Source organism: Arachis ipaensis, chromosome B02 (genome assembly GCF_000816755.2).
Source record: "Arachis ipaensis cultivar K30076 chromosome B02, Araip1.1, whole genome shotgun sequence".
In the NCBI taxonomy this organism is placed as follows: domain Eukaryota; kingdom Viridiplantae; phylum Streptophyta; class Magnoliopsida; order Fabales; family Fabaceae; genus Arachis; species Arachis ipaensis.
Genome location: NC_029786.2, coordinates 11,767,847 through 11,782,773, shown reverse-complemented (window position 1 = coordinate 11,782,773; position 14,927 = coordinate 11,767,847). Strand labels below are relative to the sequence as shown.

Below are 14,927 nucleotides of genomic sequence, written 5' to 3'. Positions count from 1 at the left end.
AGTTTATGATTGTCCCTTTTTATTATTCCCAATCTGAGGATATTGTTATTCTAGTAGATTTAGTTTTTTCCCTTTTGGCTTTGGTTAAATAATTGGTGACTCTAGAGTTATCAAACTCATTGTTGATTGAAAATTGGAATTCATCCACTTAACTTACCTTCATAGTTAGAGGTTAACAAAGTGGGAGAAAAATCCAATCCTCATCACAATTGATAAGGATAACTAGGAAAGGACCTCCAGTTCTTATACCTTACCAAAGGTTTATTTTACAGCTATTATTTTATTTTATTTTACTTATCATATAATATATTCGCACCTTACTTCCAAAACCCCAATTTTACCTTTTTCATAGCCAATAATAAGAACATACCTCCCTGCAATTCCTTGAGAAGACGACCCGAGGTTTAAATACTCGGTTATCAATTTATTTAGGGGTTTGTTACTTGTGACAACCAAAACGTTTGTACGAAGGGATTTCTGTCGGTTTAGAGACTACATCTACAACGCGACTGTTTTTATGACATTCTTTATTGGCAAAAATCCCGACGTCATACACCCATTGATAACAGTGAGATACACCCATAGATATTATTCAGATGCATGCATATAGATATTAGTTAGATATCACTCAACCATGCTTCAATATCAAGCCACATTACAAGGTTAAGCAGTATACACCCTCCAATCTACGGAATAAACCCCAAAAATCAACAACAATAGCAGGAGAACTTAGAACAACAACGTAGAACGACGTAGAACTTAGAATAACGACGTAGAACTTAGAACATTGTAACAAAGAAGCAAGAATAATAGTAAACCCTAGAAGAACGACGTAGACGAAAAGTAAAATATACAGGAATCTTAATGAACTTACGTTGAGTATTGTTGCTTTGTTTTCTCTTCAGATTCTTCACGGAAAGTTTGATGGTGTTTTGATGGAGGTTTCGAACAACGATTTGTATATTTTGAACTTTGATTTTCGCTCGAAAATGGGAGGGTTTCCTTGTTTTCAAAGCACTTTGAGAAGTGGAAGAAGTGGAAGAAGTGGAAGAGTCTGTCATACGTAACCGTTCGAGTGTTGAGCGCGTAATTTTGACGCGCCATGTTATCTCTCTTCATGCGCGTGAGTTCTATTTGGGTTGGGCCAACTTGTAAGCTTATAAACTTGTATGTGTAGCAGGCCCATATTTTTTTATTTGTTTCTCCGTATTAGTGGAAGAAGTAACTTTCTATTTATAGATATAATGGAGCCAAAGAAAATATTTCTAAAATTATTATTATTAACTTGGCCCGATTCTTTTCATGTTCTTCGCATATTATTTCTTGAATTGATTTTATTTGATTTCAATTTTTTTTCTATAAAGCTCCCACTAATACCAATATTGTATCTGTCTTATTATCTTCTACACTTGTTGAAGTCACTAATATTACTAAAACTGGAACTGACAATGTTGTTTATAATTTACACTACTAGAAAATAGCAGATTACAGACGGATTTTTTTGACAAAATTTTACTGTCGAAAATACCGACGAATTTTCGACAAATTTTTCGTCGGTAAAAGATAAAAATATTTTCACAAAATTTACCGACAGATTTTAACATCCCTCGGTAACTTTGTCGATAAAATTGAAATTGAAATTTGAAACTATCACCAATAACAAAATCCCTCTGTAACATCTAATAAATCCCTCGCTAATTTAAAATAAGTTAAACTCTGATGAACACACCATGATGAAACTTCATTCAACACAAATCACCGTTCATCTTCTCCTATCCTTCCTTTAAGCTTGCTCTTCTCCTCTCTCTTTGATTCGAGTTGAAAATAGGGCAAGTGTGACTTCTCCGTCGTTTCTGCTTTGTCGCCACACGCGTCGCACGAGCTCCTTCTGTCACTGCTCGCTTGCACGAGCTCCCTCCGCCGCCGCTCGCTCGCATGAGCTCCCTCCTCTGCTGCTCGCGTTGCACGAGCTCCCTCTGCCGCCTCTCAGCTTATGTCTCTCTCTGTCTCGCGCCATCCATCCTCACCGTTCACAGCCTCTTTGAGTCATCGTGTCACCAGATCTGAAACCTACATGTACCTCTTTATTTATTTTAGATTCTGGAATTGCTATTAAGCTATATTTTTTTGTTGAATTCAAATGTTCATATGTTATTATTGCATCTAAAACTCGATCTGTTCCACTTTTGTTTTATAGTTTAGATTTTTGTTCTTGAATCTTCTTCAAGGTTCGAATTTGGTTTTGGAAGTAGCTCCATTAATTGTTATGGCTAAAAGTTTTGCGTTGAAGATAATGTATTGTGCCTTCTGGAGTTTTGCTTCTGAGGTAAGATGGAGAGATTACCATAGTCTTAAATTGGAAAAAGAAATTGGAAGATTTGTTGTTTGAATTTTACATTTGAAGGAACTATAAATACCAGTTCATGAAATGCAATCTGCTAAGTACATAGATTGAAATTACTCTGTGACTGATTAGAATGAGATTAACAGCAATAATTTTGTGCCCTATCAATATCGTAAACCATCTCATAAATCTGATTACTTTGGCAAATATCAGTTGATGTTAATAAACTGTGTTCTTTGTTTCAGCTTGCTCTAGGTGCTGTAAATTCAGAGGTTCTTCTTGGAAGGTATGAGCTTTAAAATATTTACATGATTTTCATATGCAGTAATGTGCTGTTTTTCAGGCCTGTTTGTTAATTAGTCTCAGTGGATAATTAGATAGATATATGTGCTCAATGTTGTGTTTGTGCAGACGAGGTGTTTGATCTAATGACTGAACTGCTTTTTGAAATAGGTGTTTGATTTAATGACTGAACTGATTTCATTATCCTTAACCCTAGCCTTGTCCCTTCCCTGTTGCTGCTGCAGAGAACTGAGTTTCTAAATTCTAAGGTATGAATTTTGTATATTCCTGTAATTTGTGAAATCTGAAACATAACAATTTCTATGATTGTGATATAGAATAAATTCGTTTATGAACTATATATCTGAATTGCTGAGATTTTTTATCTGGAATTTGCATGCATGTTCTTGTTCCTTCCTGTTCTTGTTATGATTGGTGATTTAGGTCATAAACACACTAAAGAGGGATCAAACAAACCACCATGGCTTAACCTCACCCATTCACAGGTGTGAGGGAGTGGAATACAAAAACCAGCTTCTTACTGTTCTCAACATGAACAACGTTAGTATATTAGTTATGAGTAATGAGCAGCTTAGAATAGATTATATTATTAGTAACTGGTGATGCAATGAATGCAGATTAATTAATTAATTGCAATGCATATGTACAGGAGAAGGTGCACTTTTTGCCTTTGCCCCGAAATTTAAATTCTCTTGTTTTGCTGTTGCCCGTGAGATGAACTGAATGAAAATCTTGGTGCAGGTTTAGCATTTTCTACCACGAAAGAGAAATTAGCTGAAGCCTTTTTAGAATATGGCAATGTCCTAAATGGTATGTTCTTCATTTCAGTTTCTATATCTCGGTGTGAAGAGTGTTCCATAATGTCACCAGCTGAGAGAGGGAGGATAGTTGATCCTGTACTGTATTCAGAACTGGCTGGAGAGTCTTCATACAGATCCATTTGCCTGAATCATATTAAAAAAATATTAGTCTTCTTGTTAAGCATACAGGAAATTATATTTTAAAGTACCTCCAACATGGCTGGCCTCCCTCATTACTACTCAAGTCTTCAACCATATTTTTAAGATCAGCAAGCTTTAAACCATTCAATTGCTTTTGTACTTACAATGTTAAATAACTGTCTTAAGTTCTTGGATCTTAAATTGCGTTAGTTTAACACGGGTGAATATTTTATTAGATGGCAAGGCTGCTGCAGCAGAGAAGAAAAATTCCAAGGATGAAACATCTTCGAAAGATTCACAGGGGCTGCTGCATGCCCCATTTTCCACTTCTTTCTAATTGTGGCACTTGAAAGTGCTTGGAATTGGAACTAGCTGTGTGAGATCTTGTATTTCGCTGACAAGTTAGAGGTACCGTTTTGTTTTTTCACAAGTTTTCTTCTTCAAATTGAACTCAAGGTTTGGTTTCATTGGTGTTTCGCTGACTACTTGCCAAATCTAACTTGCCAACTTTTTCTATTTCTTTCAGCCTATGATGCCACCTTATGCAGCACTTTATTCACCTAGAGGGGTTTATACTCATCCTGCCATTCCTATTGTAAGTTCCTATTGTAAGTCTAGCTACTTTCATGCAATTTATTTCATGGTTTATAAAAAATTGGAGCTTGTTTTGTTCATTGCCCATGAATGTTTGGCTTCTACTGTAATGATATCAATCAATAGTTCACAATAGGATAAGAGAAACTAATATACTGAAATGTCAAATGTGTTTTCTTTGATCCTGTTTGTGTACCTAGATAATTCAAATATTTATATTTATTTATTTTATTATCATAAAAGCTTTTCAGTGCTTAATTATATATGCTTTTTTTTGGTGTTGTAATTATTTAGGCTTTATTGGTTGGAATTATGTCTTATGTTCTTGTGAATTATATATTTCTAAAACATAGGGGCCATATCCACACGGACAAGGAGTTCCATCTTCACCTGCTGTAAGCTATGATGTTTTCTGAGATCAGTTCCTAATTTAGGCATAGAATGATATTAATTTTTGTTTCATTTCTATTGATGCAATGCTGAAGACTGGGACACCTCTAAGTATGGAGATGCCACCAAAATCTGCAAATTCTAATCGGGGTTTGATGAAGAAACTGAAAGGGTTTGAGGGGCTTGCGATGTCAATTGGGAATGGCCATACTGATAGTACAAATCTTAGAACTGAAAACAAGCTGTCACAGAGGTTTGTTAGTCTATTTTCCTTCTATATAAATTTTTGCAGATTCTTTTTTATTTTTTTTTTGAATTCTTACGTTGTGGGGTCATGGAGGAGAAATCAGATACTCTTTAATGGGATTAAACTTAAATTTTATCCCTCTATTTAGAAGACTAGTCCATGAGTTAGTTATTCTATTAGGTGCTTATGGATAAATTTTTTTCATGCATTTGGTTGACCATGTTGCCAATGGTTTATTTTTCTTTTTAAATTGATTTCACAAAATTAAAGATTAAATTATGATATTTTCCGTCTTATGGGCTAATCAATTCACATATGATTATGTTTTACATTTTTCATCCATTTGATTTATTTTTGTACTTTGTTTTTAGAAATTCTATATTAAAGCTATGAAAACTGAAAAGATTAGATGACACTTGCATCTGGAGGTTAGTGATACTGGTATGCCACTTGCCTCCATTGGCATTCTTGTTGGTTGTGAGAATTTCATGCATATGTTTTGGTTGCAATATCCATTTGCTCGTTTTATATTTATTTTATTTTGAAATTTGGCAATTTCTATTAAAGAGCACAGCAGCGACGATTGGAGTTTTGAAGTATATCCAGAGAAGAAGAAGGTATTGTCGGTTGAACTTAAAGAAAAATTGTTAGAAATGCAGACTATGAAACGAACAAGGTTTAAATAAAAATGCAAACATTACTCAACGGAAGAAAGAAGAAGAGAGATGCGGAAGCCATAGCTGTTTCTTTCCTTTGGGCACTTGGGTTTCCGTTTTGTCCAACAAATCAGAAATAAAAAAGAAAAACTGGGTTGGAAATAAAAAAAACTAACATTTACAAAACTTAACATAGAATTCGAAATCTAATAAATATATTCTCTAACTTGACTGCAGAAATAAAAAAAATTATTTAAAAAAAAAGAGAGAAAATTTCATGTGAGCATGAACTCTTGTTAGTTTTCTAATATATAAGATTTATTTTATTAAAAAAAAGTGCTTACTAATTTTTCATATGATTAAAAAAAATAATTGAATACTCATGTATATATAACGTAATAACAGGAGAATATCATCAAAATATGTTAAATTTTTTAAAAATATTATTTGAACATTAAAATCAGTCACTAAAATAAGTAAAATCAGTCACTAATATATTGGTATATAAATACATATTTAGTTTATTTTATTTTTTATATATATTTATATTTTAACATATATTTTATACTAATAATTAATTTTAATGACTGATTTTAATATATACTTAATATGGTTAATTTTTAAAGTTATACTAACTAATACATAGAAAATACAAATAGTGAATACGAGACAAAAACTGGGATTTGCAAGAGGAGGTGAATGTTTTCTGTTCAATGAGAATAGTTTATGACAGGAACGAGGAGTATATTTTATAGGAAAAATCACAGTTCTGATGCCTAACACGAATAAAACTATATAAGTAGTCAATGGAAAAAAAATATTTCATTCGTACTCACCCATTATATATACAATGATGAAATTAGAATTTTAATATTAGAGAAACCAAAATTATTCTTTATAATTTTTTGTAATTTATATACTCGCCAATTATAATTATTTTTAAGTCCTCATAAAATGCATTATAAAATATTTTTAAAATAAACATTCCTATTTTCTAATTTTTTAAGAAAAATAATTATTAAAAATTTAATTACATATTTTTCATTAATATAAAACTCCAATCATAAATTTTGTAAATTAGTGTTAGATTCGTGCGATGCACGGACTTATATTTTAATTTGATATGATAAATTAAAAATAGTATTTTATAATCATAAATTTTTTAACTTTAGTATAATACTATCATCGTTATTATATAATAAGTGTATTAAATATGTTATTTTATATTTACTTAAAATAAAATACAAATAAAACAATTTAAAATTTATAATATTCTTGAACGATAAGAAAAGAGACCGAAAAAGATAAGAATATATATAACTGTATTGGTAGTATCAATTTTACACTAAACTTTATACCAAAAAACTAACAAAAGTTGATCGACAATAAAATATTTTACGAACATCATTAGATAAACAATTGCCATACGATGTTGTTCTCTATGTTACACATTTTATTTTAAGTCTAAAAGTATAGTAATAGATAAATTAGTTAAATTTATGACAAATATTCGTACAAAAGTATAAATCATAACATGTTACTAAAACGAAAATACTATTTTTCTTACCTAAATATTATTAAAAACTATTTGAACATGACATTTGTTGTTGATGACTTTGGATTGCTATCTTAGCCTAGAATCAGAATGTTCAAGCCATTGCGACTCTTAACTCTTGACAAAGCAACGTAAAGCTGTCCATAGGTGAATACTGTATTTGAATAAAATACAAATAAATCTGTTTAAAATTTATTATATTCTTGAACAATAAGAAAAGAGACCTAAAAAGATAAGAATATATATAACTGTATTGATAGCATATCAATTTTGCACTAAACTTTATACCAAAAAACTAACAAAAGTTGATCGACAATAAAATATTTTACGAACATCATTAGATAAACAATTGCCATACGATGTTGTTCTCTATGTTACACATTTTATTTTAAGTCTAAAAGTATAGTAATAGATAAATTAGTTAAATTTATGACAAATATTCGTACAAAAGTATAAATCATAACACATGTTACTAAAACGAAAATACTATTTTTCTACCTAAATATTATTAAAAACTTCTTTGAACATGACATTTGTTGTTAATGACTTTAGATTGCTATCTTAGCCTAGAATTAGAATGTTCAAGCCATTGCGACTCTTAACTTTTGACAAAGCAACGTAAAGCTGTCCATAGGTGAATACTGATTTTGGCAAGTAAAGTCTTACATGTAATAATGATTTAATTACCACAATGAAATACCTTAGTTTTTCAATATTTTTCTCCTCTTATATAGTATCCCGTCAGTTAATAATGTCCAAGTTACATTCTAAATACAATTTAGTTTGCTAACACTATTAGATATCAATAACATCACAAATAGTTTTCTCAATTGGTGACCAAACCTCATTAATAGCTGTAATAAATTTTCTATCATCATACAGTAGTCCCAATAAAAAAAAAGCATCTTAGAAGTTATGATATCTAATCCTATTAACTGTTATAATAGACTCATATATTGTGCAACCTTTCTGAACAGTTAACAAAATTCTCATATAATAGATATCACCTATACCCGGTAGAACATAGTTTAACCTCACAATAGAATACCCTCTCTTGCGTGAATGTCATTCCCTTTCTTTTCTATCATAAACAAATTGATTTGGAAAATCAACATACGTTAAAGTTTGACTTGCTTTAAATTCTTTGTTGACCTCCATCCATTCTAAGAACATCGTATCTGTTTCTTTCTCTTATTCCATGATTTTTTTAAGATTGTCATTGTCTTTAAAGATGATATTTTTCTTTTCAGACAAATGAAAGGTTAATCTCATCACTGAAGGCCATCTCCGATGAATATCATATGTCAAAGTTCTCCACACAACCTCACGTGCAGACAAATACCCGCAATTAAAAAATTGTTTGACCTCATAATAACTTGAGCATCCTCTCTACGGAAAGTTTCTTTTGAAACCTCAAGTGCCACCTTGTCTGAACCTTTATTCATATACTTGAACAAATATTTAATAGTATTTGACTTGTTGTAGTACTAATCCCTAACATGCGCTTGATAAGACATTAGTAGATATGCATTGTAAGAAATTACATTCCTATTATCCATATGGAATCTCTTCCTTTCAGTGACTACTTTTGTGTCTTATCTTCTACATGATAGGTATCCACTATCATTAATAGCTGTGGTGTTATTGAATGTTTTAAGATAATATTTAGTTTAGTACCCATTTTCATGTAGGGAGATTTTGAGCAAATGGTCCATGAATTATATATGTAGACATAGCTCTAAATAATTTTGGGTGCCGAACACGGTCGAACAATCTTAACAATATTAATCGGTCAATTTGAATTGTGTTTGTTATTTTGTGGTCTCCACTCAACCACAAAAGAATATGAATATGTAGTGGACTTCTCTTTTAGAATTCTACCATATACATCATTATAATAAAAAGATAAAAAAATAATATGTTATAAATAAACTATCTATTTTATATATATACTTTGATAAATATATAACTGTGCAAATAATTTAACGAAATTTTTTTCTAAAAATAAGGTTAAATGATGAGCAATACATGTATCTTGCACTTCGAATGGTATCCCTTGCTTAAAATCGGAGGTTATCACGTCAAGCTTAATTTTGAACACTCTACATAATATATTTGGTCAGTTTTCAACCTTTAAGTTCTTTGGACTATTAACTCTACCAAAATCTTACCAACTCGAGTTACATGTCATTGTGAATAAGAGATCAAGATATCCATATATTTCTTACAAATTGCTAGAGTATCTTGATAATTATGAAACATGTATCTCATGCTACATGTGAAAGATGTGAATAGCTAGAATAACACATTTATCTTATTTAAAAGCACAGATTTCATCCCTAACAACTACATCTTGAATCCTAACCTCCTGTATATGTCACTCCTGATCTTATCATTAAATTAATTAATTAATTAATATTTTTATTTTACACTCTTTTTAAAAATGTAAATAAAAAAAATATTTTTAAAGACATTTACTTATTTAAGAATTAAAAAATATTTTTTAAATTGAAAAGTCTAAACAAAGTGTTTAAATTAGCCATTAAAAATTAGAATTAGGTTATTTTAAATAATTACACATTAAAAATTAATAACTAACTTAATTATATCAACAATGTTTCATATTAGAAATATAAAACTAACTTAATATTTCATGATTTAAATAAATTTTTTAATCCTATTATTTTTTTAGTGTCGTCATAAATAATATCAATCCTATTATTTGTCAATAAAAATAAATAAAATTAAATATAATATAAAAATTAATAACCTTATAAATTACGTAAATTTAGAAAAAATATTTAAAGAGAAAAAGATGAAATTATTTCTATTGTACAGTGACAATCTAAAATAACATTGTAAATTGAGTAAAGAGAAAATTTATAAATGTGACAGATAAAAAAAATTTGAATTTAAAAATCGAAACGGTTAAAAAATCACTTAATTAGGAATTTGTATTAGAATTTCAAATTTAAAATTTTAAACATAATACTCTAATTAAAAATTAAAAATAGATTTTTTTAGAATAAGTACAATTTAAAAATTAATAACTAACTTAATTGTATCAATAATAATTCATATGAGAAATTTATAATTTTATGAGTTATGACATTAAAGACTAAATCAGAAATTAACAAAATATCAATGGTATGAACCGAATTGAAAAATAAAACTATAAGTAATAACCAAATAACTTCAATTTATATTTAAAATTTTTTTAAATTCTAAACATAAAAATAAAAAAGAACAAAAAAAAAAAATTAACAACTCAAAAAAAAATAATGTTTCTACCAAAACAAATATATGTTTAGTATTATTCTATTAGATAGACTCTAAAAAGGAATTCTAAAACATGTACATCCAAATTCTCAATTTTCATTCTCAATCTTGATCTTCCTATAAGTTAAGGTTTCTCCTTCCACCTCCGAATCTTTCGACTCCGAAGATAGTCGCTTGGATGATGTAATAGCATTTTCCAACACTTCAGATTCACCATTGTCCACAACTTTATTGAATAATTCAAGCAATAAATTATGTACAAAATACTATATTAAATTAAAGACCTCATTCTCACGTTTAATTTTATCTCAATAATGTTTTTTGAATAAAATTAAACTCTAACTTTGAGAAAACAAACAAACAAAAAATTCATTTTTTTGAACAAATACCTTAGCACCTTCTACTTCCTCCCCTTTAATAATTGAGAATGCTTTTAAAGTTGGAAGCAAACTACCAGTATAGTCAACATCCTAAAATTACAAATATTAAATTATTAATTATTATTTATAAATTATATACTACTAATAACCATAGAAGCAAAAAATAAATTAGTTTTTTAATAAAAATACACTTATAACTGGACTCACAATTTGAATAGGTGAGCTTTTTAAATTTATTTATGAAATCTACATTATCAGTCATCTTAACTTTATAAAAAAGGTGAAAATGTGGATTATCATATATTTGAACTTCAACAATGAAGAGAAAGATCTTATCAATTAGGTTGAGAAAAAGTGCAGGTGTATCCGATAAATCTCCTTTCAATGCAGGGTATCATATAATATATTAATAATAAAAAATATAAAAAATACCATTAAAAATATCATCACTAATGTTTTTAGAACTAAATATTGGTTGAAACTTACCAATAGAAGTGTATCTCTACAATATAATATATTAATAATAAAAAATATAAAAAATACCATTAAAAATATCATCACTAATGTTTTTAGAAATAAATATTGGTTGGAACTTACCAATAGAAGTAGATCAAGTATCTCTACACCGCTCTTTTCCAACACTAAAATATCTTATTTGGTAAGATATTCATTCTCTTAACAAATTCACGAATCGAGACACAAAAGCTCTCTTAATTGAGGAGCGTGTATTATTCCTCCCTATAATTGTTAAAAAAAATAAAAAATAATTAAATGGGGATAAACAAACAAATTTAAAATATAAATAATATAAATTTAAAAGAATATAAAAAAATTAGTAAGAAACTCACGTCTTCATCGAGTCAAACCATCTCAATTGAGTATGGCAATTGCGAATTTTTGTAACTTGGTAGTGTGCATAACCGTATCACTTGTATATGTACACACAAATTGTCAATTGTAGGATTGGTCTCTGCAATTTTGTGAATACCAGCCATTAAAATAAGTAGAGTAATTTTAGATTTTGGATATATGTAAAGAAAGCGATCGATGTACTTTGAATTGTGGTGTTCTATATGCCTCATAACTTATATTTTTATAGTTGACTCATGACTAAAATTTTTTAAATTTAATTGACTTTAATTTAAAATTGAATTAAATTTGCAGATAATTTAAAATTTTAAACATAATACTTTAATTAAAAATTAAAATTAGATTTTTTTTTAGAATAAGTACACATTAAAAATTAATAACTAACTTAATTGTATCAATAATAATTCATATGAGAAATTTATAATTTTATGAGTTATGACATTAAAGACTAAATCAGAAATTAATAAAATATCAACGGTATGAACCGAATTGAAAAATAAAACTATAAGTAATAACCAAATAATTTCATTTATATTTAAAAATTTTCTAAATTCTAAACATAAAAATAAAAAAGAACAAAAAAAATTAACAACTAAAAAAAAGTAATGTTTCTACCAAAACAAACATATGTTTGGCATTATTCTATTAGATAGACTCTAAAAAGGAATTCCAAAACATGTACATCTAAATTCTCAATTTTCATTCTCAATCTTGATCTTCCTGTAAGTTAAGGTTTCTCCTTCCACCTCCGAATCTTTCGACTCCGAAGATAGTCGCTTAGGTGGTGTAATAGCATTTTCCAACACTTCAGATTTATCATTGTCCATAACTTAATTGGAGAATTCAAGCAATAAATTATGTACAAAATACTATATTAAATTAAAGACATCATTCTCATGTTTAATTTTATCTCAATAATGTTTTTTGAATAAAATTAAACTCTAACTTTGAGAAAACAAACAAACAAAAAATTCATTTTTTTGAACAAATACCTTAGCACCTTCTACTTCCTCCCCTTTAATAATTGAGAATGCTTTTGAAGTTGGAAGCAAACCACCAGTGTAGTCAACATCCTAAAATTATAAATATTAAATTATTAATTATTATTTATAAATTAGATACTACTAATAACCATAGAAGCAAAAAATAAATTAGTTTTTTAATAAAATACACTTATAACTTGACTCACAATTTGAATAGAGTTAGCCTTTTTAAATTTATTTATGAAATCTACATTATCAGTCATCTTCTTAACTTTATAAAAAAGGTGAAAATGTGGATTATCATATATTTGAACTTCAACAATGAAGAGAAAGGTCTTATCAATTAGGTTGAGAAAAAGTGCAGGTGTATCTGATAGATCTCCTTTCAATGCAGGGTATCATATAATATATTAATAATAAAAAATATAAAAAATACCATTAAAAATATCATCACTAATGTTTTTAGAAATAAATATTGGTTGTTTTATTATAATTATTTGTTAAAAAGATTAATAAAAAATAAAAAATAAAATAAATGAAACAAACAATGAAAAAAAAAAAAGAGAAAGGCGCGTGTTCATAAATCATAATTTTATTTGTGTGTGTATATATCACCAGTATTTTCAAAACAAATATTAATTTGACGATTAGTTCGTCTCGTTCAATTTCGATAAAATTTCGTAAGTCTGACGATGTGATTTACTAAATTTTTTTAGTTTGGGGAGCATTAAATCTTAATTGTTTTATCTTTTAACAATTCGTTTTGACTTATTTTAACATCTTTATTAAAATGATATATTTTAGTTATTTAAAATCAAAATTTAATTTTGAACATTTTAATTCCATTAAGGGTTAAGTACTTATTTAGTTCCTAAAGTCTTGAGTCAAAATTAAAATCGTTCTCGACCTTTTTTTTCTTATTAAAATCACTTCCAACGCTATAAAACGTTAAAAAATTATCCTTTTGTCCATGAACAATATTTTGTGAACAATTTTATCCTTAAATAAAAATTAAAAAAAACCTCCCTTTAATATTAAACAGCAAACTAAGACTGTACCCTTCATCTTCCTTCTTCTGTCTTAAAAACTTCAAGGCCACATCCAACCTGACCTGCCACCCTGTACAAGGCCCCTTGTCCAAACCCCATAAGCATAATCCCAACCTAGCAACTTGAATTCCCAAACTCCCTAACCAACCTAACAGCATGAAGCTCCTTACCACCATCTACCAAGCCAAATAAGAACTCTTCAGCTTCATCCAACCTCCCATGCTTGCACAAACTCTTCATAACAAGCGTATTGGTATACCGATTCTCAAAATTTCTTATCCTAGACAAAAACTCCAATTCTTCTCTCCTTCAGCAACAACCAAATTCAGCAAATTCAACAATAGCAAATTCAGCAGCAACAATAACTACAAAATAAATCAACAACAACATCCACAAAATAAATTACTAGAAATGTCAGATTTAACAACAATTCAACAATCATCAATGACAACTTCAGATCCAAAATTAGTAACCACATAAATTAAAAAGAATTAAAAAAAAATATTTATGATGTAAAAAAAGGAAGAAGGAAAAGAGGAGGAACGAAGATGAAATGATTGAAGCAGGATGAACGATTGGGGGAATTGGGATTCGGAGAGGTTGAGGATTATGTGGTTAGAGGAGGAGGATAGAGGGAGTATTGGGTTGGTGATGCCGTTTTCTACCATTATAAGAGTACAAAAACACCCAGAAAATTATAAATCGCCAAGTCCTCTCCTTGCTGTAGGTCCTTCACCACTCGCTTCAGCTCCACCAGCGCCTCTTTCTTCTTCGCCTCCGCCTTATTCTGCAGATTCGTGAGCTTCTCCGTTTTTGTTAGGATTTGGTTGAATTAGTCCCACATTGTTTAGGATAGCAAATGGAGTGGGTGGCCTAGGCTATAAATATGAGGCTAAGTTCTCCATTTGTTTTTGCACCAGTCAGAAACACTTTAAGCTTGTATCTGATTTTTCTTTTCCTCTGTACTCTTTGATTAGAGAGTGTTGTGAGGTGTAGTTAGATATTTGCTTTGAGAGAGTGTGGGTGTACTGGAGTGCCGGTGTTAGAGAGTAAGAAGTCTATGTGTTGTAACAATTTTCACATAGTGATATTCTCTGGTTGTCATTTGACAACGGCCGTGGTTTTTTCTCCGGTAATTGGAGTTTCCACGTTAAATTCTTGTGTTGTGATTGTGTCTATTTTATTTCTCTATCAAAGGTGTTTTCTCAAGGGGAAATGGTGTATTATTCCCCAACAAGTGGTATCAGAGCTTCGGTTCGGTGGGATTTATTCTTAGTATGCTCTGTGGTTGCAGCCTAGTCTGACCTTCCACATCAGAAAAGAATTTTGTCCTGTA

General features: G+C 29.3%; 1 protein-coding gene and 1 long non-coding RNA gene across 10 annotated transcripts; one reads left to right on the top strand and one right to left on the bottom strand.

The window, feature by feature from the left end:
• LOC107624961 lies at positions 1,665 to 8,615 on the top strand. 9 transcript variants are annotated; one of them, XR_002357085.1, is made up of 12 exons: positions 1,665 to 2,076; positions 2,198 to 2,326; positions 2,590 to 2,630; positions 2,798 to 2,895; positions 3,071 to 3,187; positions 3,297 to 3,457; positions 3,825 to 3,996; positions 4,115 to 4,183; positions 4,536 to 4,577; positions 4,668 to 4,825; positions 5,387 to 5,436; positions 8,281 to 8,615. It is a non-coding gene; the product is annotated as an uncharacterized LOC107624961 (long non-coding RNA). The 9 variants fall into 9 exon arrangements; XR_002357090.1 differs by lacking the exon at positions 5,387 to 5,436 and having other exon boundaries at positions 1,667 to 2,076; positions 3,297 to 3,302; positions 3,389 to 3,457; XR_002357089.1 differs by lacking the exon at positions 5,387 to 5,436 and having other exon boundaries at positions 1,667 to 2,076; positions 3,265 to 3,302; positions 3,389 to 3,457.
• LOC110268708 (transcription factor MYB124-like) lies at positions 3,303 to 3,828 on the bottom strand. The gene is made up of 2 exons (XM_021115445.1): positions 3,657 to 3,828; positions 3,303 to 3,591 (listed from the first exon to the last, which is right to left on the bottom strand). The coding sequence occupies exons 1-2, from the start codon at positions 3,701 to 3,703 to the stop codon at positions 3,330 to 3,332; spliced, it is 309 nt and encodes a 102-aa protein (XP_020971104.1). The 5' UTR covers positions 3,704 to 3,828; the 3' UTR covers positions 3,303 to 3,329.